We start from the raw sequence: 25,227 nt of genomic DNA, 5'->3' as shown, positions 1-25,227 counted from the left end.
GGACAAGGCAGAGTGTCCTCCTCACACAGACACCCAATGATATCAAAGCAGGGCATGCGGATGCAACATACTATTCCAGCTAGCTGGTTCTGAAGATAAGCTGATTTGTATATTAGTAGCTTTTACAGCTTTAGAAACAAATTTGTTAAAAGGTTATATTTAATACTCTGCCATTAGACACTATAGAAATGTTTTTGTCTCATACTTCTTAATATTTTTTTTATTTTTTTGTATTTTTTTTAAGACAGCAGAAAGCAGCAGACAGACATGTCAGGAAGTGAAGCAATTCTGCGAAGACACTGGCAGCTCTGAAAACGGGGTCACTCTCTTTGGGATTAAAAGAAGAAAAAAAAATTAAAAAAATTAAAAAAATTAAAAAAAAGGAAAAGGGGGGGGGGGGGGGGGATGTGCTCTCTCATAGCAGTAAGTGTTCAGACATTAAAATCTGGCTTTACAAAAAAAAAAAATTAAACAACCCAACTAACATCTGGGACATGGCAAAAACACGCTTCTAAAATATAGTGGCTGATGAAAATGAACTACAAATTAGCACTTACGTGGTACTTTGTAGCACCCTCTACCTGAAGGTAGGTGCTAGACTAGTATTTTTCTATAGCTCAGGGTCCAAGTACAGGTAAATTTAGCCAAGCCTGTGCTTTAGGTTGGGCCTGGTTGTTTAGATTTGGGACTGAGAGTGTTTGGTGTAGTGGGAGATGTGGCCACCTGTGCTCTGACTCAGAGGTGCCTTCCCTGCTTCCAGAAGGATTGTTCTGGAAGAGGGGTTGGAGCTGAGCCTTGAGTGGCAGGCAGCTCATGTGAGGAGCTCTGACCAATTACTGTTTGGTATTGGCAGAGGGTAGGCCTCCCATATAAGCTGAGATCACATGCTGCCAGGGAGGAGTTCTGGAAAGCAGGAACAGACAGAATGGAGTATTGAGTTGCTGTATCGGGCGTCCCCACGTGGGGATGCGCCGAGCGCGGAGGAGGGATGGAGGAACCGCTAGGAAGGAGTCCTAGATAAAGATCATCCCCAATGCCGTGTAGACACGAATGGAATTTCCGTCGGAAAAATCTTGGATGGTTTTTTCCGACGGAATTCCGCTCAAGCTTGGCTTGCATACACACGGTCACACAAAAGTTCGCTGAACTTTCGACCGTCAAGAACGCGGTGACGTACAACACTACCACGAGCCGTGAAAATGAAGTTCAATGCTTCCAAGCACGCGTCGAATTGTTTCCGAACATGCGTAGGAATTTTGCGCATCGGAATGACTGATCGCAACTTTTTCCGACCGAAAAATTGAGAACATCCTCTCAATCTTTTGCTGGCTGGAATTCGGCCAGCAAAAGTCCGATGGAGCATACACACGGCCGCATTTTCGGACCAAAAGCTCTCATCAGACTTTTGCTGGCAGAATTTCCGCTCGTGTGTACGGGGGTATTAGAAGTATCAAGCTGCTGTGACCGGGGAACACAGGACTTGCATGCTGGAGAAGATCAGGACGGAAGAAGTAGCAGTAAAGCGGAAGAGAGTAGAGCAGCGTTCTGTGACCGGGGACACAGAACTATACTTTTAAAGAAAGGTCAGTGCGAGGAAAACAAAAGAGGAAAAGCTATTCAAGAGTAATGCAGAAAGCTGTGGCCGGGGAACGCAGCATTGATAGTCACGGACTGGCCGAGAGCAGTAGTCCACCCATTATCATGTGTCAGGCCATCGTGGAGAGGTACCGTGCATCTCTGTGGCTGTCTGATTCTCTGGGCCATCAGGGAGAAGCCGTGTAGGCTTCTGGCTCTTTGATTCGCATAGGCAATACTATTATGATCTGCAATGAGGAATTATTCAGAGTGATTCTTTCTTGTTCCAACGGAAGTGAAGAAATAGTATGTCAGTAGTTTTGCAGTGAAGGATTTGTACAAGAAAAGAAGGAGTAATAGTCTGCAGAGAAGTTATTCAAAAGGAAGGAGACTGGGGGTGCAAGGTGTGCGTCAAAGTTTGCAAGGCCAAGGCCACTGAATAACCTCTGATAATGTGCTAAATACTATGGGCATCTCATATCGTCCTTTCTCCCAGCCAAGTTGTATCCTGAAATAAACATAACAAAACTGTGCAAATGACTGTTCATTGTCTTAACTGATAGATGGGGGACTGGCAGCAGGGTGATTGGCAGATTGCTAATTACCAAGTGATGAACATACCGCTACAACTTCATACCCACTCCACAACAACCCCTTTCTCTACATCTGGCGGATATACCCAATTGTGATGTCACTGTGGAGAATGCATCAAGTGACAAATGAGTGGTAGTTAACGCACAACCCTTACGTGTGACTTTCAAAAAAACAACTTACAGGCGTTTGAGGACTAGCAATGGGAGCAACATCTTGCTGCTGCAACAGAGGGACAGTTTCCACAAAGACAGGCAGGCAGCCTCCAAACCATTCTGCCACTGGCATTTGTGGTCAATCGCTAGCAGGAGGATCACTAGTGGCAGAGTCACCCGTTTAACACTAACCGTCAAGACACTAAGTTGTGCAGAAAGATCTGGAATACGTGAATGTGGATTGAAGAGAAAATGAATGAAAACCTCAAGATTCTTTATCTACACTTCGTAGTAAACTTTCCTCCCTATCACTGGATTTTGGCCAATGGCAAAGCTTCACTTTTATTCAAGTTTTATTTTCTTCAGTTTTTATAATAATTCATCCCCGTGTCAGCTGAATGGATTTGTATAATGAAGGCCAAAGTGCTAATTCTAATAAAAACATACTCATTATCTTTATGTCAGAAGGTGTTGTTCTACAATGACCAGACACATATAAAAATTAAAACAGATGAACTTGAATATTTGGAGGACAGCAATAACTTGGAGGAGCCACTTCCAGCTTAAAGCTTAAAGCTGAAGTTTAGCTAAATTAATAAAATAAATCCCTACAACTTTAATCATATCACTTACCTGTAATGAAGGATGTACCAGGTTGTGAGTCATTGAGTTCCTGGGGAAATCTCCTGTGGCGGCCTGTTCTCTTCCCATCTTTCAACTTCCTTTGCCGCAATGGTTAAACAGATTCAGTTCTTCATGCGGAACGATAGTACAGGTGGTCTGAGGAGTACATGTCCCCTCCTTCCACCTCCCCCAATGAGAAAATTGCCTTTATTGATTACACTGCTTGTAACATTGACTGTTCAGACTCCCCCCTCCATTCACAAAATGTGTTGTAAAAGACCTTTTCTCAATGGAGGATCAGGAAGGAGGAGGCAGTCCCCATCTGACCTTCCGTACTATGGTTATAACTGAAGACGCAAAGCTGGAATGCTGTTAAATCTCTGTAGAGCCAAAAGTTCAGACCCAGGAAGAGGACAGGTATCCTTGCAGCAAATATTTCTCCAGGATGTAGCTGCCTGCACAACACTAGACATTCTTCATTATATGCAACTTGTGATGCGAGTAGAGTTGTAAAGATTTTTTACGTTTTCTAATTACGTCATTGGTATTCTCACAACAGACAGACAACCAAGTGCTTACTCAGCTTGTTCTTGTATGTTTTCAGCCCATTCTGAGCTACAAATTACAATTTGCACATGAAAATAGGAGATTTAAACGATTCCCAACCATATAATAAATACAGAAAAAGAGAAAAGCTAACGAAAGGGGGAAAGAACCATAATTCACAAGTTACAAATCAACTTTAATTGGGTGACATATGAAATAAAGTGCTAGTTGGGTAGAAGAGGAGCCAATTTTGTTACTATGAATCCCAGCACAAATAAGAGTCCCACTAACGATTGACTGGATGCAAGGGATAGATGGTTTGGTTTCAACAAATATTTGGATAACTCAAAGCTGTCAGCAATGTCAAGCAGAGCATGAGGGCAAAACCATTCAGCAAGGCTGAAGGTTATCATTTTCTGTAGGTTGGTGGCTACTACATTCTCTAAAATTGCAGTGGTATTTTTTGTAAAGGCAACAACTGATGCCCAAAATCAAACTGTCTTTTTATAGTTTTGAAATGAATTTGAAACAGGGCTAATCTCAACTTTTTACTGCCGACTGTGTCCACATTAGGCGATTTTCCCAACAGAAGTGAGGAAAATTCTTGAGCAGAGCCTGCAATAAAAACACAATTTTATCAATAAGAGGAACATGTGGAAACACTGTCGTGATATGTATTATTACCACCCTATTAGGGTTACCTTCATCTTAAAATTAAAAAAAAAATTAAAATAGGACAAAGATAGAGATTTTTTTTTTTTTTATTAAAAAAAAAAAAAAAAAAAAAAAAATCTAAGAAGGTTTGGCACTGGAGTATTGATCGAACAGATCCCAACTTCCCCCTCTGCAGATGCATATTAACCCAGAACCAACATCCGCAACCTCCTTTGTTGACATCCAGCACCACAAGTCTTCTCTCTTGCCATCTCTATGCAATCGGACTCCATAGACTTTTATGGGGCCCTACTGCGCAGGTGCAGCCAGAGAGAGAAAGGACTGGATCTTAAACACATTCTTGCAATGCACACCAAATGCACTTGTATGGTGTGAACAGGAAACAGAGAACAAATATTTACTCAGTGTCCTTGTGTTAAGCCTACCTTGATATATCAGATCTACACAGCTCACCACATCGGGTGTGCGTGGGCCCCAAGCCCTGGTTCACATTGGAGCGATTTTCTTCACCACACAAATTGTTAAATCTTTTCAGGTGTGCCGTGAAAATTTTTAGATCATTTTGGGTCCCCCGCAAAAAAGTTTGAAAAATAATGCTTTAGAAACTCAAGGCACTGACACCCACAACCTAGGCTTCCTGTACTGTAAAACACAGGTTTTACTGAGCAGAATGCGTAATCCAGCCCTAAAAAAGGTAGGCATGCTCTCCTAGGGCCCCATTTGACAGCATTCTGGCCTAGCAAATGGCACTGAAGATTTAGGAGAGTCAGGGAGGAGTCTTATCTGTTCATCCATACCTATAAATTACCAGATTTTATTACTAGGCAGGTGATCATGGGTAAGGTAAGAGCAGATTCCGTAGGTCTGCACACCGACCATTCAAAAAAATAAATAAATAAAAAATGGTAAGAGCTGCTTTTAGGGGCGTTTGGCATTTTTTCCTCTGCCTCTAAACGCCCCTCCATCTTACCCTTCCTGTCCATGCACACAGAGTTTTGAGTACCTATAATGAAAAGGAATACACAAGATGCATTCTATACACACTCCAGCCCTGTTTTGTGTTTGTTTACAGAATGACAGACAAGAAAGTCCTAAAGATGTGCTCAAACAGGAAACAGCTGAAAAACACGGCAGTGTAAATATCACAGAATAGGCATTTATTTCTTTTCTGCTGCTTTTGCAGCCTATGTCGAGATCAATTCTACCTGCAGAGCTTGCAGATCACAAGACATTACCAGAGACTCTGTACTCTTGCTTCCTCTTAGGAGGTTGTGGACATCATTTCTAAACATGAGGAAAGGAGTGTACAGTATACAGATCAATAGATCTCTTCGCTCTGGTAATAACCGTTCTCTCTAAATGGAACACAGTGGGTCTCAATTAGAATTGCTTCTGTATACAACCATAGGTTCCTGCATAATATTCTAAACAAACACCAGATCAGGGGCGGATCCAAAGCCTAGTCTCGGGAGGGGCACTGCCAGAGAATATGTTTTTTGGGGGTAAATTTAACAGGCAAATGGCTGGTGTTAGCGCTTCAATCATCTTGGCACCATAGTTGTTATGGTGTCAGGATGATTGAAGCGCATTATTTCTACTATTACATTGTAATATAAAATTAAATGGTTCAACTCACCATAGAATCAGTGGGAGCCCCGAGCGTTTCCCTTGCCACTGTCACCTGCCACACGTTGCGGATTGTTACTTGCCTGCTATAATTGTCTCTTGCTGTGTCCCAGAGTCAGGCTTATTCAACTGGTGACCCCCCTGTGTCCAAATCACACTCTGATTGGCTTCCCGCTGCCCCCCTTGTGCCCAGATCGCACTCTGATTGGCTGGCCGCTGCCCCCTGTGTCCTGTGACAGTAAATTAACTAATCTCCCAGGACAGTGCTGAACACAAGCCACGCCCGCCCCTTCGACAAGCACCACCTACCCGAGCCGCCACGGGCTGAGTGCTGAGTGTCGGCCCCGCCCCTCCCAACCTGCGCTGACATCAGTGCTGGGCATGGAGGAATGGGCTGGCTGCTGCCGCTGGGAGAGCAGAGAGAGAGAGCAGAGTGCACAAAGGGCTCATCCTGAGCGGACGTGTCCGTGCTGCATCCCGCCCCAGGGGCAGCAGAGAGATGATGTAATATCTCTGCTGCCACGGCTGCCTGCACACTGCACAGTGAGGACCGAACTGCAGGGATGCAGGGCAGGCGTTGGGCGGTGAGAGATGATATCTCTCTGCTCCCCCATCCACCTGCTCCCTGATTGGCCAGCAGCCGCTCACACACTGTCACTGAGCCGCACAGCTGGTCACCAACGGAGCCTCCCGTGCTCTCAGTCGCAGAGCCGCCCGCCGGCTCTCACCCGCAGCGACGCCAGCCTGCCCACTCACTTACCCACCCACATTCTCGGAGGGGGCAATTGCCCCGTTGCCGCTGCCCCCCCCCCCCCCCCCCCGGATCCGCCCTGCACCAGATCCAGTTACTATGTGATGCACAGGCCTCGTAACGAAAAAAAAAAAAAAAAAAAAAGGGGGGGGGGGGGGGTCGCCGTTCCCCTCCCAGACACTTCAGCTCACATTGGGAAAGGTTTCAACGGAGGCGGTTCTCTCAAACCAGAAAGCAGTGGCCTGGACTAGGTGTGGCCGGGTGCTAACCGACAGGCTACAGCAGGGATCACTAAATGGCAGACCATGGTCCGGATACGGACTGAGCTACTGTCCCATCTAGACCTGCAACATTTAGGAGCCGCTTCTTACCCCCTGCACTTTGTCACTGTCATTCTCAAGGCAGAATGGAAAGCAGGATAGCAATGAACAGAGAGCGGGAAGCACAGCCGCACTGGATGGAGAGCGGGAGTGGGAGCTGCACAAGTTAACTTTGCAGGCATCAGCTTGTTAATATGAAAAGTTAACCCTGACAGCTCCCACTCCCCCTCCTCATCCAGTGTGGCTGTGCCTCTCCTGCTGTCCGCTCTGTGTAAGGTAGAGAATGAGTATGAGCAACAGTACATGACTGTGAAATTAGGGTGTGTGACATGAAAGTGAAACCAATGTGAACTGGGGGAGGGGGGGACTGGTGTGCAGGGGACTGAGAACATTGATGCAAGAACAGGATAAATAATAAAAAGTTGCTTCTGTGAAAACACGGAGGCAACTGAGCTATAAATACAGTAAGTTACAAGGTGATCACAGTAACAAAGTGGAACTCCAGTCAACATACAGAATGAAGTGTGAGAACCCGTCAGGTTTTTATTGACTGTGCTACTGGTGATAATGATTACTATAACTGGAAGTAAGGAGGAAAAAATTTAACAAGATGTGAAAACAGCAAGAAAAACTGAATGTGCTACCAAAAACAAACACAGGCTCTCTTTGCTGTGCTTCACGCGTTAATTTTATAATGGTGGTAGAGAAGGACTTCTATACAACATGGTTCTCAATGATTTCCAAGATCTAAAAGTGGAAGAAGTCCAACTATAATTGTGTTTTTTTTTTTTTTTTTTAATGTTCCCTCCCCACTTCCTATCCTGTATAAAAAAAAAAAAAGATCTGTGTACGTACCCATTTTTAATCCATGCCAGTCACGTGATATTGCAGCTCTGGCTCTCCTGAGTCAGTGAGCAGCTGCTGCTACTTTTGTTGATGGTAAACACTCTTCAAAATGAAGCCATTGTAATTCTAAAAGTAAAATTTTCAATATTTTTATTCTGCAGCTTTTATGAAAATATCCGAAGTTCCCACCACAAAGATCTTTGTTCAGGCGTTTCCTGCATTACAATGACGATGCTATGGAGTATGACTTTAAAAGTAGGACAGTCTCAAAAAATAAATGATTCTTTATGTTTGGTTTTCTAATATCCAGTCATTTGTATGTTAGCGCCCCCCAATGCGAAGTTATAATTTGTAAGGAAACAGTTGCACCGTGACAAGCTATAGTACAATATTTTACTTTGACGCCCTTATAAAAGCCACTGGCTACATAAAGATGTAACATTTCTGGAAATTTTGAAGCTTTTTTGGAGGGAAAACGGAAATTTTTGGAAAAATTGAAAAAAAAAAATTCTACATTAGCACTTTGTCTTTTTAAGATTGAAAGTCATTATGTTACTTTAGAAACATAAAATATATGACTATGGACAATTTGACTTGGCATAAAATTATCACAACTAGTATATTAAAAATATAGTGTAGCCAAACAATTATCACAAACAGAATTGACTTTTTTTTTAATAATATTTATTTGTAACAAAGGGAGCAACAATCTCCTGAACTGCTTACTAGTTTATGTGGAACAGCCAAAAAGCCTCCACAAAACAATTTTCAAAACCAAAAGTAACAATTTTTCATATTTCCTCTCCACAGTATTAAATAAAAATAAAAACCCCATTCTCACAAAAAGAATTGAAGATGGGGGAATGGTTAAGAGAGTGGGACTAAGTTTCAATGGACATTTAATCAGAATCATTTTCTGAGCTGAAATTGTCAGTATCCGTCTCTGCTTCTGCAGCTACTCTTTTTTGTCCGTCATCACAATTAGGAACTTCGAAAAACTTAAAAAGGTGAACCCCCCCGTCTTAAAATATTTTATTCATCATGGTAAAATAAAATATTCCAATTTTTTTTCTTTTCAATTTTTCCAATTTTTTGGGAAAAAAACCAAAAAAAAAAAAACACCCCGGAAAAAAAAAACAAAAAAAAAACTTCTGAATTTTTCCATTTTTTTTCCTGGCCTTCACATCTCTATGGCTACATGTAAGATCCTGCACTCAACAAAATGAAGACTTTAAAAAGACTTCTTTTATCCTCTACACTACAGAGTCTCAACCCTGCCTTCTGGAAGATGCCAACCTGTGGCTGAACTTTTACGAACACCTTCTGCACCCACCCTTGACAAATATAGTTAATCACCTATGCTCTGGCTTTGTTTCTCATTTTAGCAGCCAGTGCAAACCATGTGAAGAGAAAGAATAGTTCTCACTATACAAAAGTAACACAAAACTGAACAAAGTATTAAAGCAGAACTCGAGTCAAAAACAAAAAAAAAAAAAAAAAAAAAAAAAAAAAAAAAAATGAACAGCCCATTCAAACGATAAAACAGCAAAACAAACATTTGTTGCAATATTCACCATCAGTACTATGCCACTATATGTCCTCAGTCCTGATAGCATCCAACCCCCTCCTAGAAAGAGAGGCTGGGGTTAGTGCTCATAAGTTTACATACCCTGGCAGAATTTATGATTCTTAGCCATTTTTCAGAGAATATGAAAGAAAAGTTTGTGTTATCATTCACTCACGGTTAGTTTGGCTGAAGCCATGTATGATCAATCAACTGTGTTTACTCTTTTTAAATCATAATCACAACAGAAACTACCCAAATGACCCTGATCAAAAGTTTATATACCCTTGCCTTAATACTGTGTATTGCCCCCTTTAACATAAATGACAGCTTGAAGTCTTTTGTGGTATTTGTGGATGAGGCTCTTTATCTTCTCAGATGGTAAAGCTGCCCATTCCTTTTGGCAAAAAGCCTCCAGTTCCTGGAAATTCTTGGGCTGTCTTGCATGAACTGCACGTTTGAGATCCCCCCAGAGTGGCTCAATGATATTGAGGTCAGGAGACCGAGATGGCCACTCCAGAACCTTCACTTTATTCTGCTGTAGCCAATGACAGGATCATTGTCATGTTGGAATGTCCAAGTACATCCCATGCACAGCTTCCTGGCTGATGAATGCAAATGCTCCTCCAGTATTTTTTGATAACATACTGCATTCATCTTGCCATTAATTTTGACCAAATGTACTGTGCCTTTGTAGCTCACACATCCCCAAAACATTCACAGTAGGAATGGTGTACCTTTCATCATAGGCCTTGTTGACTTCTCTCCAAATGAAGTGTTTATGTTTGTGGCCAAAAAGCAAAATTTTGATCTCATTACTCCAAATGACTTTGTGGCAGAAGGTTTGAGGATTGTCTCTGTGCCGTTTGGCATATTATAAGCGGGATACTTTGTGGCATTTGCGTAGTAATGGCTTTCTTCTGGCGACTCGACCATGCAGCCCATCTTTCTTCAAGTGCCTCCTTATTGTGCATCTTGAAACAGCCACACCACATGTTTTCAGAGTGTCCTGTATTTCACCTGAGGTTATTTGTGGTTTTTTTTTTTTGCATCCCAAACAATTTTCTTGGCAGTTGTGGCTGAAATTTTAGTTAATCTACCTGACCGTGGTTTGGTTTTAACATAACCCCTCATTTTCCACTTCTTGATTAGTGTTTGAACACTGCTGATTTGCATTCTCAATTCCTTGGATATCTTGTTATATCCCTTTCCCATTTTATACAGTTCAACTACCTTTTCCCACAGATCCTTTGTCAATTCTTTTGCTTTCCCCATGACTCAGAATCCAGAAACGTCAGTGCAGCACTGGATTAAAGATGCAAGGGTCTGTCAGGAGTTTAGAAACTCATTGGACCGTTCAAACAGATAACAGGCGAGGATGGTTACCTTTAATAGCCATTAAAACCCTTTTGCGTCAACTTGTGTGCATGTTATCAAACCAAAATCACCAGGGTATGTAAACTTTTGATCAGGGTCATTTGGGTAGTTTGTTGTCATTATGATTTAAAAAGAGATAAGTTAATTGATAATAAATGGCTTCAGCCAAACACTAACCATGAGTGAAAGAAATGTTGTTGTGTTATCATTCATATTCTCTGAAAAATGGCCAAGAAATCATAAATTCTGCCAGGGTATGTAAACTTTTGACCACAACTAATAGATAGAGAAGTAGAGAGAGATATATCTGGGGGGCACCCAATGAAGAGGAGGGGCCTGGGGTGTCAACAGGGAAGCCAAGAAGAAGAGTATTGGGGATGCTCTGTGCAAAACTATTGCACAGAGCAGGTAAGTATAGGCATGTTTAATATTTTTTATAAAGAAAATAAAAATAAAATTAAACGTTTAGTATAAACTTTAAGCTCTTTCCTAGCCTGGAGATGTGAACTTGCAAACGGCTGAGCAGTCCAGTACAACTCTCAGGAGGCAGAAGAAAGGAAAAAGGTTAAAAGTTGTTTACTTGCTTCATTTGCCCAAGTATATTAAAAAGCAAAGGTTGGACAAGGAATGTATATTGCAGAAGTGCCTACATGGGATCCAGCCAGCACTTGTATAGCAGAAGTGATTTTTTTTTTTTTTTTTTAATTAATTCGGCTTAAGCCTGGTACACACGGGCTGAATATTGGCCGGTGCAATAGAAACCAGCTGACATGCAGTCCATGTGTACACCAGTCTGTCCGACAGAAGCTGCCTGGCTTCTGTTGAACGGGCATGCTGGAAAGCCAGCATCCGATCAGCTATGGCAGCGCACGCTGACCTGTGTGTTCTGGCAGGGCGTTCCCCCTGTCAGAACACAATAGCTCAGTGGGGAGATTGCCACACTAACAGACAGTTAGCACAGCAAGCTCATTGCGAGCACTTCAGTTTTTGTTTCAGTTTAGCCCACTGGGTTGAATGAAAAGTAAACTGAAAGTGTGTACCAGGCATTGGAGAGATCTCTGGTTGTGTCTCGGACAGGAAGTGAATCGGCACAATGTGACACAGAGGTTTTAACCATTCCCTTCTCTATGCAAAAAACAAAGTGTTTTAGGTTTCTTATTCATTATTTCTAAAACGTGTAATATAAAAAAAAAAAAAAGTGTATGATGAATAAATATATATACACACACATACACTATTACCAAAAGTAGTCTGTAGGGTTCAATATTGAGTTGGCCCACCCTTTGCAGCTATAACAGCTTCAACTCTTCTGGTAAGGTTGTACACAAGGTTTAGGAGTGTGTCTATGGGATTTTTGACCATTCATCCAGGAGCCCATTTGTGAGGTCAGGCGCTGATGTGGACAAGAAGGCCTGGCACGCAGTCTCGGAACAAATTCATTCCAAAGGTGTTCCATCAGGTTGAGGTCAGGACTCCTTGCAGACCAGTAAAGTTCCTCCACCCCAAACTCGCTCATCCGTGTCTTTATGAACCTTGCTTTGTGCACTGGTCCAAATCATTTGGTGGTGGTGGTGGGGTGGGGGGGTTGGGGGGATTATGGTGTGGGGTTGTTTTTGAGGGTTTGGGCTTGGCACCTTAGTTCCAGTAAAGGGAACTTTTAAAAGGAGTCAGCATTCCAAGACATTTTGGACAATTCCATGCTTCAAAGTTGGTGGGAACAGTTTGTGAATGGCCCGTTCCTGTTCCAACATGACTGCGCACCAGTGGACCAAGCAAAGTCCATAAAGACATGGATGAGCGAGTTTGGGGTGATGGAAATTGATTGTCCTGACTTCAACCCTATAGAACACCTTTGGGATGAATTCGAGCGGAGACTGCGAGCCAGGCTCTCTCGTCCACATCAGGGCCTGACCTCACAAATGCGCTTCTGAAAGAATGGCACTCCTAAACCTTGTGGGCAGCCTTCCCCAAAGAGTTGAAGCTGTTGTAGCTGTAAAGGGTGGGCCAACTCAATATAAACCCTACGGAGTAAGGCTGGGATGCCATTAAAGAAAATGAGTGTGTAAAGGCAGGTGCTCAATACTTTTGGTAATATAGTGTATATGCCGATACACACACTATATTAAATGCTACTTGAAAATTTTATAAATTTGCAGGAAACTGCTCCAGGCATTCTGAACATGCCACAAACACTTGTCAGCCATCATCTGTCACTCCCAAATTAAACTGTTCAGGAGTACAGATGGCCTATTTCTATTCATGGTTGTAAAGTATGTTATGATTACATGATCCTAAACCTGCAGCATTTCATTTAATCAATAGGAAGGTATGCTAGAGATTAAGTCCCATAGGGTGTAATCAGCATGGGATGGAATGTAAAAGCCTTTGACCCATTTCAAACCATATGACCTCTCTAAATACAGTCTACCACTGATGCAAGGTAACACTCCATTAAGGAGAGGGGGGTACCCAGACTTTTCTATAGCCAAGCACTTTTTCCATGTCTGCTGGACATCGAACACATTGGCCATTAAAACAGAAAATCTGAATTCCAGCCCTTTGTCCCTGAATGCACAGTACCCTAGGCACCACTCAGCACATAGTTTAGCCCAATCCAGCCACAGCATCCCATAGACTTTGACAGGCTGCCTGCAGTGGAGCTGGACGAAGCACCTGTCCTTGCCAGGAACACTAAAAGAGCTGTACTGAGGGGGCAGAGTGGAACTGAGCAAGGGAAGAGGAGACAAACAAGGTTGTACTGGGGAGGAAGCGGGGGGGTGGTAATTTAGGCCTGGGGTGGAGGTAATATTTGTTGTGCTCTGTCTACTGACACTGTCTACCTGTCCATTACACTCTTCTGACCCTTGTGCTCTGTGTTATACACTCCTTACCCTTTGTATCTTACGCACTCCTAATCCCTGTGCATTACCTACCCTGCACACCTGTTCTTTGTGTCTTACCACTCCAGGCCTTATACCTTGTAAGTTACACACGCCTGACCCCTGCACTCCCCCAGTACAATTTTGCCACATTGGCAATTCTCCCCATATAATTTTGTTCCGAGTCCCCAAGGCTGGGGACACACCACTTAGGTATGAATAAGCCCTCTGAGAACGATGGGACTCGCCCTTTGCATTCTTGCACTTCAGGAATTGCACGAAATACGCTCAGGTGTTACAGAACACTCAAAGTTAATTTCATAGCTCAAGTCCCAGTTTGTGAACAGGAGATTGGCAGTACAGCTACTTTAGTGATCACTGCAACAGTCAGCCACAGTCTGCATCACTTTTTTTTTTTTTTTTTTACATAGGTTGGTCAGGGGAGGTGAACGCAGGTAGCTGAGATCCCAAGGACCAAAATACAGCTGAAGGAGGCTGTTCATATGCTGTAGCCACAACAAATTTAGGCTCCTTTATTATGGGGCAGCAAAATAGTGGTTGCTCTGCGTTTCTATACCCCCGACCACCCACCTACAAGTGGACATGGCGCCGCTGGGATAAGGACTTTGCATCACATTCATGGTTAAACTGCAAACAAAAAAAACACACCCCACAGCCATTTATTAGGCAGCAAAATCACCTCCTGAATGTCTTACAGTGGCTGCTTAGCCGCACTATGAAAGGCAATCCAAAGTTGCTGCACCAAATCAAAAGGTCAGTTGGAATGTAAACAGTCCACAAGTTTTATAAAACTGCTAAACCCGATGTGATTCAAATCCAATATGGTAATTAAATTTAATTCAAAAGTGCATGAAAACAAGTGTCAATTATGACAATGCAATAATATCACTATATAAATCTAAAACTGTACATAAAATCCTTATTTGTGCTGTAGTCTACCATTAAACTGCTTTTATTGGCACATCTGCAACTTAGGCCGCCCGTACATTATGCAATGTACATTATGCAATTTTCGTGCCTTCAAGCATGGGTAAAGGAAAAAAAAAAAAGAAAACTGCTCCATTTCCCTATCAACACATTTAGTTTTGATGGGGGAATCCCTCCGGCAGCACCATTGTATTCTGACAGCGGGAGGTTTCCCTGCCATTGTACTGAAGTCAATAGATCAACTTCCGGACAACCAGCCTGTCCATACATGGATCGAAATTTGGCCGGTGCCTGCTGAACTGGACGAATATCAAACTGTCTATGGCCGGCTTTACATCATGGCTTACCAGCATAATTACTGCAAGAGAAAAAATGTACTAGTCAACTCTCAACCTTCAACCTTGTTACTGAACTAATCAGATTATCAACCAGAAAAATGTCTGGAATGTTCATGAAATACAGACAAAGATGTATAAAATGACAATAACCAAAATACACATTTCATAAATAGAATGCAGGTTAGACAGTTTTCTAAAATATATTTCATATGCAAGATATATACAAAGAAGTACATTGTTAAGCTTGAAACGCACTCCTAATCTCCAACTCTGACCTTTTTTTTTTTTGCACGGATGTATTATTTTTCTTTTCACTGCATTAGCGGTTTATCTAAAAATAAGACAAAAAAAAATAAATAAAATGACACTGTTCACATTTTGGTGGTAGATAATGATCAGCTGCTGTGATGTCAGCCATTCGATCATTGCGCATTGCTCTGCCATAAAGATGCAAGTCAGACATACAGAGGACAGCACCACTGACAAGCAATCCAATAATTATCCACTTTGGTCACCACTGTTCACTAACAGCATTAAAGTGGTTGTAAACTCTCCCGACAACTTTGTCCCATGTAAATCAGCATTAAAAAAAATGAACACTGTTTGTAGATATCTCCTTACTTGCTTAGTATTGTTGTAATCCTTTTTGTTCTTTAGAATGACTCAACTGAGCATGCCCATATCTCCCCTGATTTACGGCACACTATGTGCACTTGTCTGTCTATTATCAGATCTTCCTACGGCACAACTCTGAAATTCCACAAGACTGCATAATCACTCAGAGCTTCCTACTACACCCCATGTGACATCACATGGAGTGTAAACTTGGCATTGACAGAATTACTGCAGCCTTATCAGCTGAAGCTGATAAGACTGACACAGGCAAACACTAGATAAAGCGGCACAAGTAAATACTATGAAATAAAACAAGTCAGCTATGAAGCAGGGTTGCCATAGAAACATTGGATTGGGAAGGAGGCTTGGTTAACAGTACAGGAAGTGCTCAATGTAAGGGCGGAAATACACTCTACTGTGGACTCAGAAAACAATACTTAAGATGGCGCTGCCTTACCCCTGGAAACAAGTTTTTTAAAGTTTCTTTAAACAGTAAGTAATATGCGATTTGGGCTGGATTACAGTGGTTATAGTTTGATAATTACTTTATATTTTAATTATAATGGACTAAATGAAAAGCAGCATCAGAGTGGGAGAGTTTACTTCCTCTTTAATCCTCAAAAGCAAATTACATTAAAGTGTTCGTAAACCTCAGACATAAAATATGAACAAAGCATATCCCTCTATAGTGTGTACTTGTCACTATTAAGAGCACTAAGTGCCATTTCTGTCTGCTGCTTTGTTCCTGTGCCATCAGCGTGAATCAAATTTTCCTGACACAAAGAGAAAATGGTGACAGGGGAGGGACCTCCAGTAGATTGACAGCCTCAGCTCTGTTCCTGTGTGGTGTGCAGAGAGTAACTTTAGCTCTTTGCCTTGTTTTCTGAAAGCTCAGAAACACTTTATAAAATTCTGGACTTTGAATGGCTGTAGAGAAGACTGCAAATAGACAGGTACAATTAATATTGGAGGATTTAATTCATCTCTGTGTATCACCTGAGGACATTTCCTTCACTGGGTATATGTAAAGGGGTACAACCACTTTAATAGTTAAAGTAGAATTTCATTTAAAACCTAACTAGCCTTCAAACTGACCCCTCTGCCCTCCTAACACTTATGACTAATCTGTGTGTAAAAAAAAAAGGAAGAAGAAGAAAGAAGAAAGAAGAAAGAAGAAAGAAGAAAGAAGAAAGAAGAAAGAAGAAAGAAGAAAGAAGAAAGAAGAAAGAAGAAAGAAGAAAGAAGAAAGAAGAAAGAAGAAAGAAGAAAGAAGAAGAAAGAGGGGCGCGGGGACGCATATACTTGCCTATTTTCAGTCCTGTTATGGGCTCTCCCCTGCATCAGCCTGCAGCAGCTGCAGGGAAGAGGTCCGACAACAGCTGATAAAACATTGCATTATTGGCAACCCAGTACATCTGCTAAAGTGCAGCGTGTTACTCTGCAGGTTGGGAACGCACGTGTTCCCCAGCAACAGAGATGTTAGGCTAGCCCATGGGTGCTAAACCTGTGGCCCTCCAGCTGTTGTGAAACTACAAGTCCCATCATGCCTTTGGGAGTCATGCTTGTAACTGGCAGCCTTGCAATGCCTCATGGGACTAAATTCCGCAACAGCTGGAGGGCCACACCGATGAGCACCGATGGCCTAGCCTAAGAGGTCATCCTAGATTGTAAGCTCTAATGAGCAGGGCCCTCTGATTCCTCCTGTATTGAAGTTGTACTGTCTGCCCTCATGTTGTAAAGCGCTGCGTAAACTGTTGGTGCTATATAAATCCTGTATAATAATAATAATCACACCTGTACTTCCTCACCTCTCAACTGTGTAACCCACTGCTGGTCCTCTAGTGTTAACAGGTATGGAAAAGTGCACTATACCAGGGACTCCCTTCCATACTACATTTTACATGAACAGGTAATACATGAGCACAATTAGCTGGCTGTAAACGCTCACTAGATTTGAACATTCTTTTGTAGCTGGTCAATCACATCTGGGCCCTTTGTTTCTTGTCATATATACCAATGTTTATCAGAAATGTCAGGGCTCCCTTTAAGAGCTATCTACAGGTACTACCCTTATTACCGATATTAAAATTACACCAAGTATGTGTGCCTTGTAACAAATGACCGTCCCTCAACTGCAGCAGTAAGTAAATTATTTCTGAATCCAAATTTTAGGCAAGTATAACTGAGGTAGACGGGGAAAGGGTGACTTTTACAGACATATTCCGGCATATGCATGCAGCGTTCCTTACAAAGTATGTCAGCCCTGCTGAAAATGGCTACAATACCTAATTAGCCCCCATAAAGTTAGAAGCTCTATCCCCCAACACATGTTGCACTCTGGCTCATTTAAAAAAAACTGAATGGACTTTTATACTCCGGACTGCTGTGATTTTTGTGGTGTTCTTCTTATACAACTGGAACAGTCAAACCCAAACTTCCAACTTTTCAAGTGGCAACCTTTTTTCAAGTGCTACAAGAAGGGACATCCACAGAGTGCTTACCAACCTGGTGGTGATATACTAAAGAAGGAGCATGCAGCTTCAACAAGCCAGCACTTATTCTTCTATCCAGGGAGGGTAAACCCATGCAAACATTTTATTGAGCAGGCGTCCGTATCGATGCATTCAGCTTATTACAAATCTTTAACACCATACGTTCACACTCTGCCACTCAAGTATAGAAAAGTCCATTACATGTGCATGAGATAAAGCCCATAGTAAGGTGTTAATTACACTCACCTCTGTGTTCCTAATCATCTAATCTGCAGCTTCAACATTATGGTGCAGAAATGTTCCCAGTAGCTGCATTCTGCTCTCTGATCTCCTACAGAATGTGCTGGGCTCACAGGACTCTATGCCTGGTATCTGGGGGATCAAAGGATCAGGGCAATGCAGGAAGAAAAGCTTCCGGACCGGTACCCCTAAGCTGCATATCTGTAACCATGAGGCACAGCGGGGAGTGTCCTTAACCCTATACTCACCTCTGCTAGTTGAAGCACCAAACCTTAAAAACAAAAAGCACAAATGGGGAATAAAAAATTCACTTCTGCAATACATGATCATTCCCCTATGTTTTATCCATTTAAAGCGGAACTCCACCCAAAAGGGGAAGCTCCCCTTGTTTGCATCCTTCTCCCTCCACTGCCACATTTGGCACTTTTTTTTTTGGGGGGGGGGGGGAGCAGGTACCCGGTTCTGACAGGTACTCACTCACACATCTGGTCAGATGGGCCACAGCGATCTGTGCAGAAGTTCTAACCGCCCCACAGTCTTCTAGGACACAAAGTACAGCATGGCTCATGCATGCACAGTGGGAAACCTGGCTGTGATGTCGCACAACTTCACTGTCCGTTTCCCTTATTTGAGATGCCTGCGACTGAAGCCGATTTAAAGAGGAAGTAAATCCTGGTGGGTTTTACTTCCCCTTTATTTCCCTCCAAAGGTAAAGCATAATGGGCTACTATGCATCACATAATAGCCCATAATGTGTCACTTACCTGAAACTGTATATTTAACTTTATTTTTTTTTCACATTTCAGTTACTTCCTGTTTTTTTGCCTAGGCAAAATACGTCACGTCTTCAGGAGGGGAGGGGGGGGGGGGATTTCTCAGCTAAGCACACCCTCCTGTCTGCATGCTTGAGCTAAGGGCAGATGGATTCCAGGAAGTAAATGCTACATGAATTATCTGCCCTTACTCAAGATGGCTATGGTCAGAAATGCTAGGGAGTGTTTTTCAAAGTGATTTATCAACAAAATAAAGCATGGAGACATGGATGGGTGAGTTTGCTTTGAATATTAAAAGCTAATTAGAGTTTTTGAGTTTGTTGTGCTCAGATGCAGACTTTAAGCTCACGAATAGGTAGAAAATAAGGTTGGCTATACACAAGTCTTTTTTTTTCGTTCAACCAGGAGGTTGAACGAAAAAAAATAATGTCTCGCTTCCCCCATCCACACACTTGACCTGTTCTGGTGACCTGGGGGTCCCCAAGGAATTCCAATTCATTTCCAGGGATTTCTTCTCACTTCCTCTTTGGCTATGTACATCGGCAGAATGGCTCGGCTGGGAAAATGGCATACGGCCGGGAGCTCCGCGAGTCGGGTTGCGGGTCCCGCGGACTCGATCGCCGCGGGGATACCCGCGATCGCCACATGGAGAGGATGAATGGGGAGATGCTGATGTAAACAAGCATCTCCCCGTTCTGCCTAGTGACAGTGTCACTGATCTCTGCTCCCTGTCATCGGGAACAGAGATCATTGACATGTCACAGCTAGCCCATCCCCCCTACAGTTAGAAAACACTCCCTAGTAATGACTTAACTCCTCCCCGCCCCCTAGAGGTTAACCCCTTCACTGCCAGTATCATTTACACAGGAATCAGTGCATTTTTATAGCACTAATTGCTGTACAAATGACAATGGTGTCAAAAATGTCCGATGTGTCCGCCATAATGTCGCAGTCACAATAAAAAAAAAAATAAAAAAATAATCGCTGATCGCCGATTACTAGTTTAAAAAAAAAAAATAATAAAAATGCCATAAAACTATCCCCTATTTTGTAAACGCTATAACTTTTGCGCAAACCAATCGCTTATTGCGATTTTTTTTTTACCAAAAATATGTAGAAGAATACGTATTGGCCTAAACTGAGGAAAAAAAAAAAAGTTTTTTAAATTATTTTTTGGGGATATTTATTATAGCAAAGAGTAAAAAATAATGCGTTTTTTCAAAATTGTCGCTATTTTTTGTTTATAGCGCAAAAAATAAAAACCGCAGAGGTGATCAAATACCACCAAAAGAAAGCTCTATTTGTGGGAAAAAAAGGTCAATTTTGTTTGGGAGCCACTTCGCACGACTGCGCAATTGTCAGTTAAAGCGACGCAGTGCCGAATCGCAAAAAGTGCTCTGGTCAGGAAGGAGGTAAATTCTTCCGGGGCTGAAGTGGTTAAGACAAATAAGAGAAGGTCATTGTTACCATTTACAAACACTTTAAAACGTCTGCCATAGACAATATATTCTTGAATGCACAAGCTGCTATCCTTGCGTACATTCCTTGTGCTAGGACACCTAGAATGTTCATGCTTGTTTCAGATCAGTGGCTGAAGGTAGGATCTAGTATGGGAGCCCCCAAACATGCTTTTTTTTTTTTTTTTTTTTTTTTTTAAACAGCAGGACATCAGTGGCATCTCCCACACAACTGATTGAGCAGTTCCTTTAGGAAGTATGTGGGAGAGCAGGGAGGAAGGTGATTAGCAGGATCAGAGTGCACACAGGATTCCAGTAAGTAGAATTTAGTGTAAACACACTTCCTCTGCCAGCCCAAGTGTCCACAGACACAGAACAAACAGAGCAGGCTTCAGCTCCCACACACATGCACTGCCTCTCACAACTAACACTAGAGCAGCTGTCAGAACACTACAGGAAGAAAAGCCTCCAGACTGATACCCTAAGCTGCAGATTTGTAACCATGAAGCACAGTGGTGAGTGCCATTAACCCTGCACTCACCTGAACTTGTTCCAGATTGATATTAATGAAGCTCCAATGTATAATCACAAATATAAAAGGCACTGCTGAGCACCCAAACGTAAATAAGCCACTACAGACTTCTTCTTTAATGCAGGAGCTTAACCTTTTACACGATAAGCCCGCTCGGATCCACCTGTCCGTTTTTCTGGCGGGTCCAAGCGGGCCACCCATTGACTCCTATGGGCAGGCGGATATCAGCAGAGATGTGTCTCTCCGATCCGCTAAAATCAGACGTATGGCGATAAGTTTGCCATCTGTCTGGCAGATCAGAGGGGATCTGATGAAAATGGACATGTTGTCCGTTTTTGTCCAACCTGATCTCCGCTGAGCCGGCGGATGACAACGGAGCGATCTCCCGCTGAGCAGATCCACCCCGTGTTAAAGGGGACTTAAGAATGCTATCCTCACCTTTCCCTAGTGCCTGGTGGAGTCAGGACCATGAAACAAGCATGTGCATATCAGGTGTGGGGACACGAGAACAGTGGTCCCCACACTGTGGTCCTTTACTTGCTTTTAAGTGGCCCTATGGGGCACAACCGGCATCAAAAACATAGCACAATTCCACCCACTGACACCATTGATGAGGTTCTGTAACTACTACCACAGACAAACAATGGGGCTCATTTCCTCCCACCAACAATGGGGCACAATTGCATTCTCTAACACCACTAATGGGGCAATATTCCACCTACTGACACCAAAGATGGGGCACTATTCTTCCCACCGACACAAAAAATGGACACCATTCAATTCATTAACACCAACGAAGGGGCATTATTCCTCCCACTGACTAACAATTTGGCACCATACCTCCCCGCTGCCACTCAACGATGGGGCGATATTGCTCTAATTGACACCAATGATGGGGCACTGTGGCTCTCATTGACACAAACAATGGGACACTATTACTCCTACTAACACCAATGATGAGGCACTATTCCATCCACTGACATCTACAATGGGTCACTATTCCTATTACTGATACCAATGATGGGGCAATTTGCACCCACCATGGGCCACCTCTCCTCCTCGTCCCACTGATACCCAACCATGGGGCATTACCCCTCCTCGTCCCACTGGCACCCAACCATGGGGCATTATTCCTCCAACTGACACCCAACCGGGGGCCCCTTCTCCTTCATGTCCCACTGACACCCAACCGGGGGCCCCTTCTCCTTCATGTCCCACTGACACCCAACCGGGGGCCCCTTCTCCTTCATGTCCCACTGACACCCAACCGGGGGCCCCTTCTCCTTCATGTCCCACTGACACCCAACCGGGGGCCCCATCTCCTTCATGTCCCACTGACACCCAACCGGGGGCCCCTTCTCCTTCATGTCCCACTGACACCCAACCGGGGGCCCCTTCTCCTTCATGTCCCACTGACAGCCAACCGGGGGCCCCTTCTCCTTCATGTCCCACTGACAGCCAACCGGGGGCCCCTTCTCCTTCATGTCCCACTGACAGCCAACCGGGGGCCCCTTCTCCTTCATGTCCCACTGACAGCCAACCGGGGGCCCCTTCTCCTTCATGTCCCACTGACAGCCAACCGGGGGCCCCTTCTCCTTCATGTCCCACTGACAGCCAACCGGGGGCCCCTTCTCCTTCATGTCCCACTGACACCCAACCGGGGGCCCCTTCTCCTTCATGTCCCACTGACAGCCAACCGGGGGCCCCTTCTCCTTCATGTCCCACTGACAGCCAACCGGGGGCCCCTTCTCCTTCATGTCCCACTGACAGCCAACCGGGGGCCCCTTCTCCTTCATGTCCCACTGACAGCCAACCGGGGGCCCCTTCTCCTTCATGTCCCACTGACAGCCAACCGGGGGCCCCTTCTCCTTCATGTCCCACTGACAGCCAACCGGGGGCCCCTTCTCCTTCATGTCCCACTGACACCCAACCGGGGGCCACATCTCCTTCATGTTCCACTGACACCCAACCGGGGGCCCCTTCTCCTTCATGTCCCACTGACACCCAACCGGGGGCCACATCTCCTAGTCCCACTGACACCCAGCCATGGAGCACTATTCCTCCAACTGACCATAGGTAATTTTGTGTTCCCACTGACCCCGAGGTCACGGTTACAGTCTGTATCCCACCAGGTCTGAAGGACAGTAAGTGGCCCTTTGTTTACAAAGTTTGGGGCCCCAGATTTCAAAGAACCACACTTATCCCCGATTGGTGAGTGAAGGAAGGACTAGTAATGACAGCTCTGACAAGCCCCTCCCTCAGTGGTCTATGTAGGAGATATGGGGGGGGGGGTGCCGGCACACAAACCCTCCCCCCCAGTGGTGTACACAGAGCCCCCCCTCCCCCGGTGGTGTACACAGAGCCCCCCCCCCCCTCCCCCGGTGGTGTACACAGAGCCCCCCCTCCCCTCCCCCGGTGGTGTACACAGAGCCCCCCCCTCACACACCCCTTCCTCACCGGAGAGCCGCCGGGCTGCGCTGTTCCTCCTCCCCGGACAGCAGTACCGTCACCTCTTGTCTTCCACACAGAAGTCACTGACCCGTCCACCACTACTGCCGCTCCAGCCTCCGCCACAGACGTCATAGCCCCTTCAGCTGCCTGTGATCAGGGGGGGCCCCCAGCGCAGAGCCCCGCACCGCATTCAGGGTCTTGTTGCTGTAAGGAGTCCGCTCAGAGACACACCGGTACAGGTCACCCGAGCACACCGCCACACACACAAAGACAAGCCGAACAAGGCAGCCGATACTCCACGCCCGCTCCGCTCTCTCCGGTACCGGGAGACCACAATCTATACCGGAAGCTCTAAACCATAGATTGCAATACACTTCCCTAGCAGCGGATAGCCCCGCCCACCGCTCCGCTACTAACCAGTCAGCGCTATGTGCGAGGGGGCTGGGAGGAGCGTTCTCCACAGACTTCCTCTCCAGGATGGCAGGCGCGCTGTGATTGGTGGCTCAGTAGAAAGCTTCTGTAATTGGTGGATCTGTACAAAGCTGACCAGGTTGTGTTCTTCTGGAAGGTGGAAGAACAGAGGGCGGTGATACAGTGAGGTGTGTGTTCAATGATGGGAATACATGAAGATTATCACAGCATTACCAGAGAGGAGCACTGTAATAAATATTACCAGAGCCAGTTTTCATGTTTATTACTAACATGTCCTAATAGGAGGGACACTTTGAAGTGGGAGGTGTATGGAGTGTGACTTCACAGTTTGTAGTGTGACACCATTGTGCCACAGACACGCCCCCTTCCTGACATGCAGCCACCAAGGTTCTGCAGACTAGAGTTGGGCGGACGGTTCGGCCCGAACATGGCAAACGCCTGAATTTTCTTGAAGCGCTTGGTGGGATGTACACCCATCGAGTGCCCCACAATGCACTGCACATTCTAAGCCCTGATTGGGCAAAGTTTGCCCAATCAGGGAATAGTAAATAGCCGGTTGTTAAGGTGCGGGCCAGCAAGCCGTCCGCTGCATCCTTAACAACGGAGGAGTCAGCTGTCAATGGGCTTCCCCACTGAAATCTGAATGAAAAAAAAACATTTGCCAGCAATCCATACCAGGCCCTGTGGGTTTGGTAAGGATTTTATTTTTTAAAACGCCATGGAGTTCCCCCCAAAATCCATACCAGGCACTTATCCGAGCATGCAGGCCAGGAAAAGAGGGGGGGAGCGAGCAAGCACCCCACCCTCCTGAACCATACAAGGCCTCATGCCCTCAACATGGGGGGTACCCCAGAGTACCTTGTCCCCATGTTGATGGGGACAAGGGCCTCATCCCCACAACCCTGGGCTGTTGTTGTGGGGTTCTGCGAGCAGGAGGCTTATCGGTATCTGGAAGCACCCTTTAGCCAGGGGCCCCCAGATCCCGCCCCCCCCCCATGTGACTGTGTATGGCTACCCATTCACCGATCTGGGGGTGTCATTAACTTTGTATTGACACTCCCAGCGGTTCGCATAAGACAGTGTGAACCGCCTGCGAGTCAGATGCGATGCAGTGGATTCGCAGGGTTCCTGCATCGCTGCAGTGTGAACCAGAACTTAGGCTCTGTTCACATATGTGCGATGCGAGAACCCTGCAAATCCACTGCGGGTTTCAGCATCACATCTGACTCGCAGGCGGTTCACACTGCCTTATGCAAACCGCTGGGAGTGTCAATACAAAGTTAGTGACACCCCCAGATCGGTTCACATATAACAGTGCGAACTGTCACTTCAGACATGGATCGAATCGCATGGGTGTTCACACCCATGCGATCCGATTCTGGTGCGGACCAAAAAAGGGTCCTGCACCTACTGTTTGTTT

The 25,227-nt window shown here is 44.6% G+C and overlaps 1 protein-coding gene across 1 annotated transcript in view; it reads right to left on the bottom strand.

Moving 5' to 3' along the window:
* The window catches only part of ATP2C1 (ATPase secretory pathway Ca2+ transporting 1), a 163,406-nt gene extending 139,609 nt beyond the window's left edge, over positions 1-23,797 (bottom strand). Inside the window, 1 exon segment of the mRNA XM_073632757.1 lies at positions 23,382-23,797. Coding sequence (XP_073488858.1) covers positions 23,382-23,507 — 126 coding nt within the window. The 5' untranslated portion in view covers positions 23,508-23,797.
* Between the last annotated feature and the right edge of the window lie 1,430 nt (positions 23,798-25,227).

Source organism: Aquarana catesbeiana, linkage group LG05, assembly GCF_042186555.1.
Source record: "Aquarana catesbeiana isolate 2022-GZ linkage group LG05, ASM4218655v1, whole genome shotgun sequence".
Lineage (NCBI taxonomy): Eukaryota > Metazoa > Chordata > Amphibia > Anura > Ranidae > Aquarana > Aquarana catesbeiana.
Note: the sequence above shows the minus strand (reverse complement) of the source record. Positions and strands in the feature narration are given on the sequence as shown.